Genomic DNA, 16,963 nt, shown 5'->3' with positions numbered 1-16,963 from the left:
TTTACTTGGGGAAAAGAGATGACACGATATAGACTTGTTAACAAATGCATTACTTAAATTCTTTTTGAATTCATTGATAAAGTAGAAATTTGTAAATTGTCTTTTCTTATATATATTTTTTTCTTTTCTGAAAGATAATACGAAAATTTACTGAGTAAGGTTGAAAAAGCTTCTATGATTAGAATAGGTTACTGAAAAAGCATGATTTTTTTTTATTTAGTTTATTTATTTTATGAAGTTTTAGAAGTTAGAAGTTTTTTTTTTTTGTTATATAAAAAAGGGAAAAAAAAGAAACTGAACTTTTGGTATTGAAAGAAGGATTGAAAGTTATTCTCAATATGGGGCATGACCCACTGAAGTGGAATTTGACTCTCACCACAGGTTGTCATGCTTTTTCATCATTATTTGAAGATCCAAGAAAAGTTTGAAACATTATTAATGACATTCGTCAGAGATTTATATTAAATGGACAATGTTCGATTCACCCGAATTAAAAGGGAAGGAAATCAAATAGCCAATTGGTGTTCAAGGATGTTCTGTAATAAAATGAAAATCCGACAAAAGCCACCTCCGAATTAGAGGAATTTCAGTAAGTTTTAGATATGTTAGTTGGGCCAAATTAGTTGGTTGGGATATTCTGAAATGAGATATTAATCAATTTATTCATTTTCCTTAAAAAAAAAGAGAAAAAACAAGAGACATAAGTCGATCATTAAATAAGTTAATCTTTTGAATGACCCCACTTACCTTTCTTGGTGCTACTGCTATCATATGCCCTGAAAAGAAATTGAATGGAAACTCTAATCAAATCGGATTTTGGAAAAATTGTCATTTTCTCATAAATTAGTCATGAGACGAACCCCACTTAAAATTAATTTGGTGGTTAACCTCAAGTAGCACCGACGATCCGGGTAGATGATCGACATGACCAACATTAATTAGAAGCAATTTTCAGAAGCAATGAATTATAATATACAAAAGATTTTCTTGTCCCGGTCATATTAGACAAAGACTTCAAAACCAAAACCCACTCCACCTCTCTACTTAAAAAAAAAAAAAAAAAAAAAAATCTCCCCAAAATTTGCCAGGTGGCTGTTAATTTAATACCCTATGCTGACTTGGATATTTTGTGATTCTTTATGTCTTGACATGTGGTTAATTGAAAACTTTCATTATATTTTAGGCTAAAGTGTAGCTGAACGGACGTATGAATAGTTTAGCTGAATGATTTTGAATAATTCACCATTAGATTCACCACAACTGATTTTCTAGAGAGACTTTGAGGAAAAAGGCTGGTTTTTGTGGAAGATTCACTGAGCATAAATATGTGGGAATCTCTTGTTTGTATCATTCGAACGAAAATTTCTTTTGCACTTCTTCAAGACGACAACAAAAGAATTATTGCAATCAAAGGGTCCAAACTTGATGAACGCAGATAAAAGAGTTTTCAATGAAACCAATATAAAGGGAACAGAGGAAAAGACAGAGAAGGAACAGAGGAAGAAGAAATTTAATCGTTATTTTAACCCCAAGAATCAAGCATTTTTTTTTTTAAAATTTAACTTGTGATATAATGTCATCTTAACTAACCCATAAATAATGAGAGGGAAAATAAGAATTTTATTGGAAGATTCAGATTTAGTCAACAGATTTGACGGTAGAAATTTACCGTTCAGTTACAAACTAACAGCTTTCCCTATTTTATATATATATTTTTTCGTTTGATTGGTGATGGGGGTGGTTGGAGTTGGGAAGTAGTGGTTGGATTCGTTGGTTCCTTGTTGCTCCAGACATCCCAAACGTGTTTATGTTTATTTCCATAAATAATACTCTTCCCTGTTTTATGATCCGATATTAATAATTTGCTGTATTATATGGATAGATGGATTAGTCAAGTTTCTTATGAAGGAAAAAAGCGAAAACAAATAAAGTAGACAGATGGGATCCATGTCTGGTACTTGCTTATCATGAATTTAATTTGTTCGGTTCAACCTTTACAAGAATAGAAAAACTTGAATCCCACTCAAGGTTTCTTAATGGTCTTGATGATATCTCAGTTGGAAATTAATTAGTAGGTAAACCATCTTAGTTGACATTTGATTTGCTTCTTAATTAAATCATAACCAGATTTCCAGTTTTTATTTTGTGATTTGAGCTGTCAACTCTCCCTATCTCTTTGTCCTGGAACTCTTACATTTATAATTTCAGGTAGCTGTGTTAGGGATTTTTTGGCTTCATTTACATTCTCTATCAGCTACTGATTTAACATGACAGAGAAAAAGATTGACCTTAACTTTGAAAGTCCCTTACGAAAAGAGAAGCAAATGTTTTATGTTTTTCTTTCTTTCTCCTCCCAAGTTGAGTTGTTTTATTAGTAAGAATCAGATCAAGTTGAACCAAATCCATACTGGGTTACTAGGGTTTAAGCCAATTCACAACCGATACGCTATGAATATAAATCGATACTGATACGGCTCGGATCGAGAGACTTGAGACTTGAGAGAGCCCTGGACCAACTTACAGTTCACCTAGTCCTCAGCCTAAAGGGTAGGTATAGCAAATGGTCCCTCACTACTACATTAATCCTGCATAGATCGTTAAGAACCTCCGTACAAAGTTGCTTTTTATATAAGTACGCAGAGATGCCATTAGTAAGAATCAAACTCATGATCTCTTTGCTAAAAGACGTTGGTCTTACCAATCGAGCAACCCTGTGTTGACAAAATATTACTCCTGAATTATAAACAAGAGTAAGAAACCAAGAATTCAATATCTCCTTAGAACTCTCACTTAATATTCCATATGGGAACTGAAAGTTTAATTCTGGTTGTAAAACATAAATTCATACAACAAAGAACTATTACAAACAATGGGATATGCATGTTTTCTCTTCAGGAAAATTTAAAGAAAGCTTTTTTGCCAGTTAGTGCTTTCTAAAGCTTTCTTTGATTACTTTTGGAGAGTTATAAAGATGACAGAGAGCCAACTTCCAGCCATTTTTCAAAAGTTACTTCTTGAATGGACAACTCTCTAACCCTAAGGCCTGGTTATTTTCATCATTAAAGACTATATAAAACTCAATTTAACCTGTACCCAAAGTGAAATCAGGTGACGACCATGAAATGAAACTATCTCCAGCAACAAAACAAATAAAAATTAATGATCTTTGTTCACTTCTGAGTTCTGAGCTTGCTTACATGGAATTCTTTGCATTTAGTTCTTCATATTTTTTTGTATGGAATTTTATTTACTACTATTGTACGTTTTGCCGAATATCACGAATTGAACTCTATGCACGCACCTGAAATGGGTCATGGATGATTTACTGATTTACTTCGGTTGTGAGTTCTATGATCACATATCTCGAGGAATTTATAAAATAAGATACCTTATCCTGAATATTAATTCTAAGTTACATAGATGAAGTCACGGATCTAAATTAAAAAGGGTTCGTTTCTGGTTTGGGTTATCACCTTATTATAACATTACCAGTCCATTTTAATGTCCAACCACCACATCCGATTCATCACCTACATTTCATAAATTTATGGACCCAAAAGCCACATACAAATGACCAAAACATAAGAGGAGACAAAACTGAACTTTCTTGTGAGTTTCTACTTTCTATATATCAGCTACTCCACTATATTGTAGTAGCATAGATCAGCCTTCCTGAAAGAAAGAGGAAAACTATAGCTTTCGATCAGAAAATGTACTCCCCAGTTTTTAGACGTTCTGCTTCTGCTTCTGCTTCTTATTCTTCTTCTTCTTCTTCTTCTTCAACCTTTGCTGTTCAGTTGGTGTTAACCATTGCTTCATGCTTCCTCTTCCAAATCAACCAAGCTGCTACCACTCTACCTAAGAATGCAAGCATTCCTGCTGTGTTTGGGTTTGGAGATTCCATCATAGACCCAGGCAACAATAATAATATAAAGACGCTGGTGAAGTGCAACTTCCATCCATATGGCAAGGACTTCATGGGAGGAAATCTTCCCAATGGAAGGTTTTGCAATGGAAAGATCCCCACTGATTTCTTTGGTACGTAGAATACAAATAAACCTCTTCTCTTTCTCTCTTCTCTTTCTCTCTACCCCTTCCTTCATTCCTTCATTAGTTCCTTGGGACAACAGCAGAAAGAACACCACACTGGTTTCTCTCTGTCAACCTTTCAATTCTCTTCATCCACACTGGTTTTTCTCTCTCTTCCCTTTTTACTTGTTGTGGGTCCCAAAATAGATTCTATATAATTGGTTTTTAGAGTGTTGTTGATGTTTGTACAACGGCATGATCTAGGTTCTCTGGATTTTCCTACTACAATGATTAGAAGTAGAAACACTCTTTTAGGTTTTTTATTTTTATTTTTATTTTTTAAATCAATTTCATTTTGAGAATTTTTTATTATTTTCAATTATTTGGCATTTATTATCAGTTCTATTTTTATTCTAAATAATAGAAAAACCTCCAAAATCTATAATAAACTTTTTGTCTATTATGAATTATGGTGAGAATTTCATTATTTACATTTATGCGTGTGTTTACTTAAAATTTTATAGTTAAAATGAGTGTAAAATAGTCATACACATTCTTTTATAAAACCATAGTTTTTTCCCTTTTATCTCACTTGCTTACTATTATTTTCTAAAATTTTATTTTGACACCAAACTTATTTTTCATTCCATAATTTATTTTCGACAAAATTCACCAAACCATTTTTCATTCTTGACTAATAATGAATTATTGCACTTATTTCTTTTAAATAGGCATAATAGAGAACATAGAGTTCTTATATTTAAAATGTCAAATTTCATGAATACTCCCCTCTCAAGACTCTTTCACTTTGACCTAGCCTGAGCCCGACTTTTGCTTTGAGAAACAATTGCAAACAATCAAAATTGTTTCTTAAAGCAAAATTTTCGTAAATTTTAATTATGCTTAAAAAGTAACCTGGAGCAAAACAGTTTTATCAATAATTTTTGGCCAATTTTTTTGTTTATCAAAACAAGAAACATCAGAAACTGTTTTTCAGTAGATAATCAGATAGGTCCTTTGGATGCCTTTGGGTTTAGTTGCTGCATAACCTCAAACTTTTTCTTTCCTCCAGACTAGACCGTCCAATAAAATTAAAAAACAAACATTCGTTCTAGCCATTGAGCTATGGATTCATGATAGATTCATCATAATTGGTTGTGAGAGTCCTACAAAGACAAGTTGAAGGTGCTTCTTTCTGGAAATATTTTATTTCCGTCTATTATGTTCACGTTTGCTTGTCTCTTTTCCTTTTTTTTGGGTAGACAATTCATTTATTCAAGTGGCGGAACTGAGGCTAGAGAACAAATATTTCTTAACCAAAAAGTGAAGTGTGGCTAAATGGTTGTATCTGCATTGTACTTGTTTGGGTCCCAAGGTAATTACAATCTGAAAATGTCCAAAATGTAGACCCAAAGTAATGAAGGCTGATTTTAGAATAAGGTGGTAGGGTTCAGTTTTCATCAATCAAAACCAGGTTGGCCAGTTCTCATTCAAATCTAGGGATTATTCATAAATGCTAACCATTTATAGGACCCCATTTTCGTATCTTCTGGGGCTTGAAAAAAATCTAATGTTCATTGATGAAACCGCCTAATAACTAACAACACAAAACTAACATGTCAGATAAAAAATTAAAAAAAAAAAAAACACAAGTGAACTTCAATCTTTTTATATATTTGTGGTTGTGCAGCTGGAGATTTGGGAATTAAAGAGTATTTGCCAGCATATCTCGACCCAACCTTGGGACCTGCAGATCTCCTTACAGGAGTAAGCTTTGCCTCTGGTGCTGCTGGATATGATCCTCTCACATCCAGAGTTGCGGTATGGTTTATTTATCTTTCTCTATTTTTATTGTCAACCCTCTTTACGTTTAGCAGTAACGAATCTAACGGTGTAATGGACCTTATGGGATAGTCAAATTAACTAGAATTTAATATTAATTAACTGAAAGCAATGGTTTAATAAGTGTTCTAAACTGGGAACTCAGAGTTTTCAACAATTACTACTGTTGAAACAAAGTCTGTTTCTCCTTAGTTGTCTTTCATGGGGTAGGGCTGGCTAACTCATAAATGTACTTCAGCCATGCAAGTTACCAATTGGCTTTAATTTTGACACATCAAAAGTACTTTGCTTGAGACTTAAATGCTACTACTTGTGGACCATGGTTTGGACCATAAAATGTTGTACACCGTGTGCTATCGCCAACCTCATCACTGTCATCTGTTCATCATCTTAAAAGTTAGGCGGTGTTCTTCATTTTTTGTTCATGAAGGATCATGTGAGTCATTTGATTTTTACGCATGAGCAAGATTTAAAGTATCACACAGTACTAGTCTATATGTATCTATATTTTACCCAATTGATACGGTACATCTCGATATTTTTTTTCTATTAAATTACACTAAAATACATTAGCCAAACCGATACAATACTTGATACAAGATACGTCTTTTAAAGTTAGACGGTTTTCTTCATTTTTTGTTTATGAAGCATCATGTGAGTCATCTGGTTTTGACTCGTGAGTCTTTCAAAGTCCATATATTGAATTCATCTCTAAAATGGATAACTATTGGAATTTACTTGTAATCAATTCAGTCAGCTGTGTCATTGTCGGATCAACTGGAGCTGTTCAAAGAATACAAGGAGAAGCTGAAGAAGATAGCTGGAGAAGAGAGAGCAAGGACCATTATTGCAAAGAGCTTATATATTCTATGTGTAGGGAGTGACGACATTGCCAATACATATTTTCCTACTCCGTTCAGGAAAAACTATGATGTCTCTTCCTATACTGATCTCATGCTCCGTTCAGCTTCAAATTTCATTCAGGTCAGTAAACAAAAATAACATTTAATGTTCTCTCTCTCTCTCTATGTTTATAGAATTCACATTTCTCTTGGTCCTACAATAATTGGCAGGAACTGTATAATCTGGGTGCAAGAACGATTGCTGTTCTTGATGTCCCACCCATAGGATGTGTGCCGTCACAGAGAACCATTGCAGGTGGGAAAGATAGAAAGTGTGCTGAAAATTACAACCAGGCTGCTTTGCTCTTCAACTCTAAGCTGTCTTCCCAGGTTGACTCCCTTGCCAAGAAGCTCCCACAGTCCAAGATTGTCCTCGTGGAAATCTATAAGCCTCTACTTGATATCATCCAGAACCCAAGTTTCTATGGTATTCTTCAACGAAATCCTAATTTTTTCAGTCTAGATTAGTCTGTGCTCCCCTCACGCTTTTCCACTACAAAATAAATTAGTTTAATGAGACCCACCCCTAGAGGGTGTGTGTCCATCCGACAACCCGCTTAATGCCGCTCGTGGTACCAAGCAACCATGGGCAGGTCACTTGTCGTTCATGCAGTAGTGTAGTTGGATGGACACATGCCTTCTTGGACGCTGAGGATCTGCATTATCACATATATTTTTTCTTATGATAGAAAAGCGTGAGGAGAAAACAAACCTCTCGCATGTTGGAGAGCGGATTGTGACTCAATTTTCTGTACATCATAGTTGAGTAGAACCCTGAGAAGATTTGTTTTTTCTTCCAGGCTTTGAGGAGGTGTTAGTTGGATGCTGCGGCACCGGAAGAATTGAGGTTTCAGTGTTGTGCAACGACGTGACACCAGTGACTTGCCCAGATGACACCAAGTACCTTTTCTGGGATAGCTACCATCCCACTGAGAGAGGCTACCGTGTTCTCACTACCATAATGCTCCAACGATATCTTAAAGACTTGATATAATCTCATCAAGCTTAATTAGCACGTCATAATCCTTGATTGTCTGTCTGTATTGCATTATTGTAGTTTTATTTTTTTGTTTTTCGGTTGGGTACCAAGAAATTTATTGAAAATAACGTGTTGAACACTGGATTTCTTAATTACAAATCACTTAATTGTTCATTACCATAAACAGCTCAATTAACTTGACTGTAGACGTACCGGGTCCATGGTTCAAATGGAGATACGTTGCTTTAAGATGGAGGACAAAGACTTCATCCATCCATGGTGTGCATAACTGCACGGCTTGTGTTTGTTGAAATGCCCAAGTGCCCAACTCACAAGCTCATGCTTATCATCTTCTTCTGTCTTGGTTAAGATTTGCCAAATGGATTTCTTAGATTTGTAAGTTGGGTGTGTTAATTTCATCACACACTTTTTGTGTTTCCTATTCTTTGAAGTCTTTAGAAGCCACTTAACCTTTCGAGATTTTGTGTGATTACATTTTTATCAATAAAAAAAACGATTTCTTAACCACCAAACTATGGAATGATAATCATAGTTATTGAATTCTCATGCTCAGGCTATAGTTTTTTTTTTTTTGGTGAAGCTCAGGCTATAGTTGAAAAATCAGGTTTTGATTCAAATAAATCCAGTCCTTGTCATAAGTCATGTAAACTAATCGTAGGTTAAAAATGGCTGTAACTCAATAAGGGCTGCTCAGATAAAGGTGTGAATCAGGGTTTTTTTGAAGATCCAAATCTGGTCAGATAATAAAGGACTTCTTAAGTGCATTTTTGAAGGTTTAGAACCCCTGAGAGTCTTCAGTTGCTGAGATCCTTTTTGATGTGTTTGCTTTGACTGAAAGATTTGAGCGATGTAACTTTATTTTTATCTCTAGGGAGCTTAACGGGACTGCCCACTGCCCTAACTAGAAAGGCATTCACCTTCACTGGCGTCTTTGCCCCATTTGAATACCATGGAGCTTCTACCCAAAAAAATGAAAAATGAAAAATGAAAAAATGACTCAGACTTGGTAAAACATGTCTCAAAAAAAAGTTGTTTGAGTCAAGTAAAACATGTCTCAAAAAGATAAAAATGGATGATAATTGTCAAGCTAGCCTAATGGGTGTTGACAGTTGAGGAGTACATCTTTAAATGTAGTAAATGGTACTAGCAATTAAATGGTAAAAAAAAAAGACTCTTTAAGGGTAAATATTTTTATCTCCCTGTCTCTCATAATTATAGGATATTTATGTAAAATTATTGTGTTAGGGCACAAAATGTTGTTCCATCATGACTGCAGAGAAGGTTATATCATCAAATGTAATCAATAACATTAAGTTACAAATGAAATACTTCACCAAAAATAAAACAAATAAAAACAGAAAGCATCTTAATCTTATCAAATTTTTTTTCCAAATTAGATTGGGTATCTGATTTTTCCTATGATTTCAAGGAATTCCAAACTCTTGGGCAGATTTCTTGCTTAGGTTTGCCTTTTTCGATAAAACTGTTCAATCTTTGGCTTTTATATCACCGCAATGTTTGTAATAGCTCCTTCTTCAATAATGTTCATTTCTATCAAAAAAATTGATTCAGACACAAATACCAACAACATCAACAACCAATTTAATGTCCAACCACTGGATCGGATTCACCACGTGCCTTTCATAAATTTTTTTGGTACTAAGACAGTGATGCAAAGTCCATATAAATGCATAAACTTTCTTGAGAGTAGTATATATAAAATTATGTATCTATTTTTATCTCCAGCAATATTGTTAGAAGTGAAAGAGAAGATCACCCTTGTTGAAAGGGAGTTGCTCTCAGATATGCACCCTTGTATTTCTTTTTCAATATTTTCTGTTCACTTAGTATTTATCATAGGCTCGTGCTTTCTCTTCTTGTCCAACCAAGCTGTTATCACTCTGCCTAACAACTTAACAATTCCTGCTGTGTTTGGGTTTGGAGATTCGATTATAGACTCAGGCAACAATAGTCTTATTCAGACAGTGGCGAAGTGCAACTTCCTTCCCTATGGCAAGGATTTCATGGGAGGAAATAAACCCACTGGAAGATTTTTCAATGGAAAGGTCCCCACTGACTTCTTTGGTTACTCTCTCTCTCTCTCTCTGAGAAGGGCTGGCACTTGCATGCAGTGCATGCAATGGTGATTATTTCAGGATTGTAATAGTTGTTAACTGCTATTAACAATTCAATCTGCCATGGGTAGTTGGTGATTATTTGATGATTTTCAAAATTTTCTTTTGGGTGCAGTTGGAGATTTGGGTATTAAGGAGTATTTGCCAGCATATCTCGATCCAAACTTGGGACCTGAAGACCTCCTTACAGGAGTAAGCTTTGCTTCAGGTGCTGCTGGATTTGATCCACTCACATCAGAGCTTGCGGTATCCATCATCATCTTCTTTTATCTGTTCTTCATTGTTGTTAGAACACAAAGAAAGCCAAGCCTCGAGATCATGCAACCCTCTTATTACTGTTTGTATTTACTTGAAAACAATGTTCAGTCAGTGTTCTCGTTGTCGGATCAACTGAAGATGTTCAAGGAATACATAGAGAAGCTGAAGATGATCGCTGGAGAAGAGAGAAGAAAGACCATCATAGCTGAGGGCATCCATGTTATATTTGTAGGGGCCAACAACATTACCAATACATATTTTCTTACTCCTTTAAGGAAGAACTACGATTTCTCTTCCTATACCGATCTCATGCTCGATTCAGCTTCAAATTTCATTCAGGTTTGTCAGTCTGACTACTATATCTTATAGGTATGGATGTAATTCATGTATCAGTTTATCCATGTGACACAGTGTTTCAAGTTCAAATTTCTTTTTTATTGAAAATGCCTAAACATCCCAACTCAAGCTGACAAAATCTGTTGCCTAAGGAGTACATATTGTGTTTAACAAAGCAAGCCATGGCAGGAACTGTATAATTTAGGGGCAAGAAGGATTGGTGTTCTAAATGTGTGCCATCGCAGAGAACTTTAGGAGGAGAGAAAGAAAAGAGTGTGTGCAGAGGACCACAACCAGGCTGCCTCGCTCTTCAACTCTAAGCTGTCTTCCCAGGTCTACTCCCTCAAAATGAAATTCCCAGAGTCGAAGATTGTTTTATTGGAAATCTACAAACCCATGCTTGATATGATTCAAAACCCAAGTTCCTATGGTATTCTTCAACCCATCATCACCACTGCAATTTGATTATTTGAGAAGAACGCTGAAAGATAAATTTGCTGTTTTTTTTCCAGGTTTTGAGGTGGTAAATGTTGGATGCTGTGGCACTGGAAAAATTGAGGCTTCAATACTTTGCAACAACTTAGTAACAGTGACTTGTCCAGATGACACCAAGTACCTTTTCTGGGATAGCTTCCATCCTACTGAGAGAGGATATCGCATATTATCCACCATTATAATCCAACGATCCCTCAACAGCTTCCTCTAAATTCTACTTTGTCTGCAATCATCAAGCTCAGAGCATTTCCTTACACAATGTAACCTATACCATCGTCGGTGGGCATATCCTGAGATTTTGAGATTTCTTTCTCAGCAGTCAGCACCATCGCATGGCTTCTCAGTAGCTATTCTATTCTTCATTACTAGAAGATCTTACTTTGTACTCTACATGTATGAAATGACAAAAAGTAAATCTTTTAGGATAATTACCATAACAGCAGAAAATAAATTACAGAACAATAGAGTTAGATAGAATTTGGTAACAGGCACCAGTTTTCATCATCATTTGAGCACAAATCAAATGCATAAGATAAAAGAAACCACGAAATCAATCGGAAATATCACCTTAGAAAGGTCATCCGCAGTTTACGCTTGCAATACTGAAAGAAAGGGTTCCCCTGTATATAAAACCTAAAAACCTTGAAAAGCAAAAGAAGACACTAGAGAGAGATTCTTGTTGAGTGTAGTGTGACATAGGAAGATTGAGCAGTGAGCTTATCAATACATCTGAAGACCATCTTCTTCCCCTATGCTAAAGGATGCGTACAAAGAATGGAGAATTTAGACCCGAATTAATACAAGCTAAAACCAAAGAACTGGCTAATGATAATGGCCAATCCAAGAGCAATTGCTACAAGAGAAGACGCCCATGTTAGTTTTTCGGTTATTCTAGGGACCCTTTCTTTCAGTGCCTGGCTACAAGAACCTATAAACACCGTGTAACTACCCATGGCCAACACAGTTCCAAGCAAGAACATGCCTAGAAAGGCAGCACCAGCAATGCGCGAGGGCAGAGCCAGTGCAGGCAACACCATCATCAGTGCATCCGGTTGTAGCCCGTGGACAATCCCTGTAGCAAATGTGGCAAACCCAATCTTCTTTTTCCCAGACGTCGGCATTTCAAGAGATTCAAGGACACCAACATCACATTCCCCATTTTCTAAAGCGACACATGGGGTAGGGACTTCTGATGCTTCCCTGATTCCCATACCACCAATGATCAGTAGAGTTATGCCAACAACTCTTGTACCCCACGTGCGGAGAACCTCAATGTGGAGACGGTCCTTCAGCAGTAAAAAAAGCAAACCGAAAATGACCTGGCCTGCATCATGGCCACAACCCCATAGAGCTCCCACAGCAGCACTCTCCAACCGTGTACGCCCAATTGAAAGTGGTGCCAGAGCAGCTAGGTGATCTGGACCCGATAAAGTGTGGAGACAACCAGCAAAGAAACCAGTCCAAGCACTACTAAGCAGTTCAGTCTGAACAAGTCTTCCTCCTATTGCAGCAGCAGCAGAGCCACCTGTTTTACTAGCAGTTTGTACTGTAGCAAAGGCCAGAGGAGCAAGAACCGGATGGATGATGAACACTACTAAAGCTGACAACAGTATAACTGCTCCAGCAGGGATTCTCTGAGATGTTTGGAAAACAAATAAATTGAGTAAGAGTTATCAATCTTCAAGGAGAAAACAGAAAAAACAGAATCAACTTTCATGGTCCAGTATCAATATTTACAACTAACCCCTTTTAATTAATAACTTTATGGCACATATATGGGACTCTGTCAAATGAAGAGGAGACAGAATATGAAAATAACATATCAGCAATTTCTTTGGCATTAAAACCTTGTTTCCCATGCTTTAGGGAAGCATAATCATCCATTAAAGAGCTAATTGGTAATCACTAGGATACAATTACAAAATAGCTGGCAAAGAAGTCTCACACATAGACAGTTCATTGGTGACTAGGAAGTAGAAACATTATGACCAATTTGTTGAAAGTGACTATTTCTGTTATTCCATAGGGATAGTTTAACAGAAAGAGCCCAAAAACCAAGCAGTTAGTATCACCTGTCCAAAAATAAAAAGGGGAGGGGGCAGGAAAATTACAATTTCACTTTTCAACTTTTATGACAAATTTGTTTCAAGGACGACAAGTATCTAGATTACTCTATATGCCAGGGACATATGTCAAGCAATATATTCTAGTACAAATTCTGGTGAATATTTGAATTCCTACCAGTAGCAGGAACAAGATCAGGAAAATACAGCATCTCATCCCCAAGAATCTTGACCATTCGAATAAAGTGTAGTAAGACCTACTAATTTTTTTCCCTGGGGGAGGGGGGGCTTTAAATCTAAGAAATTAGAAGAGAGTTCAACAGATCCCCATGTAGTAAGTGAAAACAAAACCTGCCAAAATATACTTAAATGAAACACAAAAGCTATCCACCCTAGCTCACAGTAGCTTATATCTCATTAAGGTTCAACGATGAACTTGCACTCAATTTCCAACAAGGGTAGAGCTATTTATACAGAAGTAACACATCCAAGTTTAACAGCATAAACACCCAGACCACCAAGGTTACAGAATATTTGTGATTGGCACCTTGATGCAGATCAGTAAAAATGGATCAGAAGTAGATGGAACAACTTCTAAGATTCTGTTCAAGGGTTGACAATGCCTAGATTAACCAAAGAAATCTGACTGTTAAGATTACAACATCTGATCTTAGATCTAAAAGAGTATAAATATTGGAAGGTAATAACAAATTATTTATCTAAAATTCCAAGTTCAAATTAAGAAATATCCAACCAAAACTTAGGAATAAAGCGTAGACTGGTGAGGGAGAAAAAAGATGATCGATGTGTCCTGTTGATGGGATGAACCCTAGGTTCAGATTACATGCCTCTTAAAAAAAAAGCGCCTCAAGCAAACCCTAAAACAGAATTTCAACCTCCTCTGATTTTTCCCTAGATGATTCAGTGATAGAAGTTGTACCCTACACTGAAGTCTACACTGCAGTAGAAGTTTGATCATCTACAGTATCGGATTCTGGTGAAGCGAAAAGAAAGTTATAGGTAAGTCAAGATCTTACTTAGACTTGACCAATATTCACTAACTACCAGAAAAGATAAACCTTAAAAAATATAAATACTGCAATGTGCTAATCGGGCTGAAACCTTAGTTGAAGGTTGCTTCTGTGAGAATCTTTAATGGCCCGGAATATGGAAGCAATATGTTGGATAGAATCCTCTCTGCACTAGATATCATATCAGCCAAATAGGCCATAAACAGGGGTGCTGCCAACTTTCTATCTTGCTGCCTTTAAATCTCAGTACAAACAGAATGTAAATAACAATGATTGTAGACGCTGATTCATCCATACTTAGATTAAAATAAACACCAGCAACCACACAACGAAGAGGTGATAATGTTACTGACTCAAAGAAAACAGAGCATAGAGAAGAAGAATATAACCTTTGATTTCCCACCAACAGGCATTGAACAAAGGTAGAAAAATATAAAGTATATGAAGTTATGGATGCTAGATCTTAAAATTTGGAATCATAGATTAGCTTATGATGGAAGGAACAAAAAGTGAATAAGAATTAATTCAGTAGTGCAGTCCCAATAAACGGAAGAAAAAAAAAAAGGCATAGAAGAAAAAAGAAAGAGTGAGGTGGGGTGTTCCCCCCCCCCCCTCCCCCTCCCCCTATTGAGAGAGAGAGAGAGAGAGAGCTACTCAACTAAGGGCCTGAACAGCTAATCACATATCCATTACAAATCAAACAAAATTTATCCATTACCCATAATCACAGGAGGGATACATCTGTGTATAAAAAAATCAGAAGGAAAATTCTACTCTAGGACTGTTGGACAGCTAATCAACTTTTTCAAAAAGTATTCTAGTTGCCTAACATTGTTAGACATTAAATTCTAGGACAGCTAAAATAGGATGTGATCCTAGCCATGACATCCACAGATTAAAATTAAAAAAAAAAAAATTCCACCCCTTATTACCCCCATTTTTGAGCTTTAATTCCATTACAATTATAAAGAATAAAACTAAGCCCAGCCAAAACTATTACTAAATGCTGACATAAATTTACAAAGTGTTTGCATTGCCACTAAGTTGGCATGGAAAAGAAGCACATGTTTCAGCCACAGGCAGAAAAGGGGAGATAAGTGGTAGGATAGGGGACAGGTGTGACATTGTAATTAATGGCAAATACATCCCCTCTCCCTTTTGTCGTTATAATAAAAAAGGCGATGGGAGACGAGAGAACTACACCAACTCTGGTGGGCCAGAAATTAGAATCTCAACCCTCTCCATGGAAAAAGAGAATAAAGTTAGAGCAAACAATAAGAAATGATAAACAGGGAATCTTCTCAGGAAAGTACAAAAGTTTACTAGGAAGCAATTTGTATAATAACAAAAAGTGAAAAACTGGGTGCTTAATTATTCTTCTTGAAACTACCACAATTCTAGGATGTGATTATTGATGATATTAAATTCAAGACAGCCTCCACTTTTGTCACCACCCAATTGTGTCCTTTGGGACAATGAAGAAGAATGGGCAAAGCACTCTCAGACAATTTAGAAATCTCACAAAAGCAAACTAATAATATTCCCTCATCTCCAAAGATCTTTCTACTTAGCAGGAATATTATTTCCAACTAATCAAATAACAACTCATAACCCAGTCGAGTTGTAATTTTTTCTAAAAACTATGAACAGAAGAAAACACGAAGGAAATTTACTCTATATGTATAATCATGATGTTCAGTAATCACCTAAATATGGGTTCACAGTCAACCACATACATATAAGGTGTTGTGCAATCTCAAGTACATAAGCTACATCCACAATCTCAAGGAAACTTCTCCTTTTCTTAGGGAAGGCAGTCCGCCAATTTGCTAGCTGACCATTTGGCCTTGGGAGGGGGAAAGAAGAAAAAAAGGAGGGTTGGGGGGGGAGGGGCATTTTGTTCTGTATGACATCACACTTAGCACCTTGCATATGGTGTTGCATACTAAGTTCTGAACAGTCTCATTCTATGACCAGGAAGGCATAAATAGGTGGTTGAGAAAATATAATAGAAATTATATTACAGATTCAGAACTATAATAACAGAATGCTTGAAATTGGGGGAAAAGGCATATAAGACTACACAGTGTACAGACTAAGAGACATGTTATAAGCTATTTTTTTAAAAGGGAGAGATGCCATGAGCAACAGCTGATAAAGTTCACATCTTTCTAATTTTGGTCTCAATTAGCTCAGAATTCTCTCTGGTATCTAGACATTATTTTCTGACATAAAAATAACTACAGAAAAGAAAAAGAAAGATAAAATACCCTAAGCAAAAAAAAAGAAAACATTTCTTCAGAAAAAAATAAGTTCTTAAAACAGAACGCAACAACGTTGGTTTGTCAGTTGTTGTATTTAGGGTACGGGGTGCGGGAGAGGGGGGAAATGAGACATACTTTCTGCTGCTTTGAATCTTCCCCGGTGCCCTGGTGGAGAAAAGGAATATCGGGTGTAAATTTGATAGGGACAGGCAAATCTGTACCCTCTTTCGAACATTTAACAATAAATTTTGAAGAGAAACGAGGAGATGAAGATGGTGAGTGTTCTCGTTTCAAGAAAACTGAACCCAACCGCCTTAGTTCAGTTCGCGGAAAAGATGAAGAATTGAGTTTTCCAACCTCAACTGGAGCAGCTCGAGGAAATGAAGGAAAAGATTTTAGAAGGGTTTTAGAAGAAGGTAGAGGAGAAGAATAGATAAGCCTCTCCATAGTCTTTCTCCAGTAAATCCACAAGGCCTGAAGAGGCTCGAGAGAAGAGGTTAAGTTTGTTTGTTATATCATTTGGGAAGAAGGGAAAGATCAAAAGAAGAGGAGATAACCCGGAATCAAAATCGTCTGGACCTGATCCATACATCTATTCCAGGTTTAAT

General features: G+C 36.2%; 1 protein-coding gene and 1 pseudogene across 2 annotated transcripts; one reads left to right on the top strand and one right to left on the bottom strand.

Annotated features, from left to right (window-relative positions):
* The first annotated feature begins 3,606 nt into the window (after window positions 1-3,606).
* Window positions 3,607-11,502, top strand: LOC149017516 (uncharacterized; annotated as a pseudogene). Its single transcript, XR_016172819.1, has 10 exons — window positions 3,607-4,038; window positions 5,720-5,850; window positions 6,625-6,855; window positions 6,945-7,200; window positions 7,574-7,748; window positions 9,593-9,858; window positions 10,024-10,154; window positions 10,275-10,505; window positions 10,692-10,932; window positions 11,015-11,502. The product of XR_016172819.1 is annotated as an uncharacterized LOC149017516 (transcript).
* A 45-nt stretch (window positions 11,503-11,547) lies between these two features.
* On the bottom strand, window positions 11,548-16,883 carry LOC149017515 (high-affinity nickel-transport family protein). Its single transcript, XM_089151847.1, has 2 exons — window positions 16,491-16,883; window positions 11,548-12,631 (listed from the first exon to the last, which is right to left on the bottom strand). Exons 1-2 carry the CDS (start codon window positions 16,800-16,802, stop codon window positions 11,792-11,794), a joined length of 1,152 nt encoding a protein of 383 aa, XP_089007973.1. The 5' UTR covers window positions 16,803-16,883; the 3' UTR covers window positions 11,548-11,791.
* Between the last annotated feature and the right edge of the window lie 80 nt (window positions 16,884-16,963).

This window comes from Hakea prostrata, chromosome 4 (genome assembly GCF_041222555.1).
Source record: "Hakea prostrata isolate BN-2017 chromosome 4, UWA_Hpros_2, whole genome shotgun sequence".
NCBI classification, from domain to species: domain Eukaryota; kingdom Viridiplantae; phylum Streptophyta; class Magnoliopsida; order Proteales; family Proteaceae; genus Hakea; species Hakea prostrata.
Note: the sequence above shows the minus strand (reverse complement) of the source record. Positions and strands in the feature narration are given on the sequence as shown.

Bases quoted from the DNA above. Each gene is read 5' to 3' on its own strand.
- LOC149017515 (XM_089151847.1), bottom strand. From the start codon at position 16,802: ATGGAGAGGCTTATCTATTCTTCTCCTCTACCTTCTTCTAAAACCCTT. The intron at 12,632-16,490 runs GTATGTCTCATT...CAAACATCTCAG, and splicing joins AAGATTCAAAGCAGCAGAAA to AGAATCCCTGCTGGAGCAGT.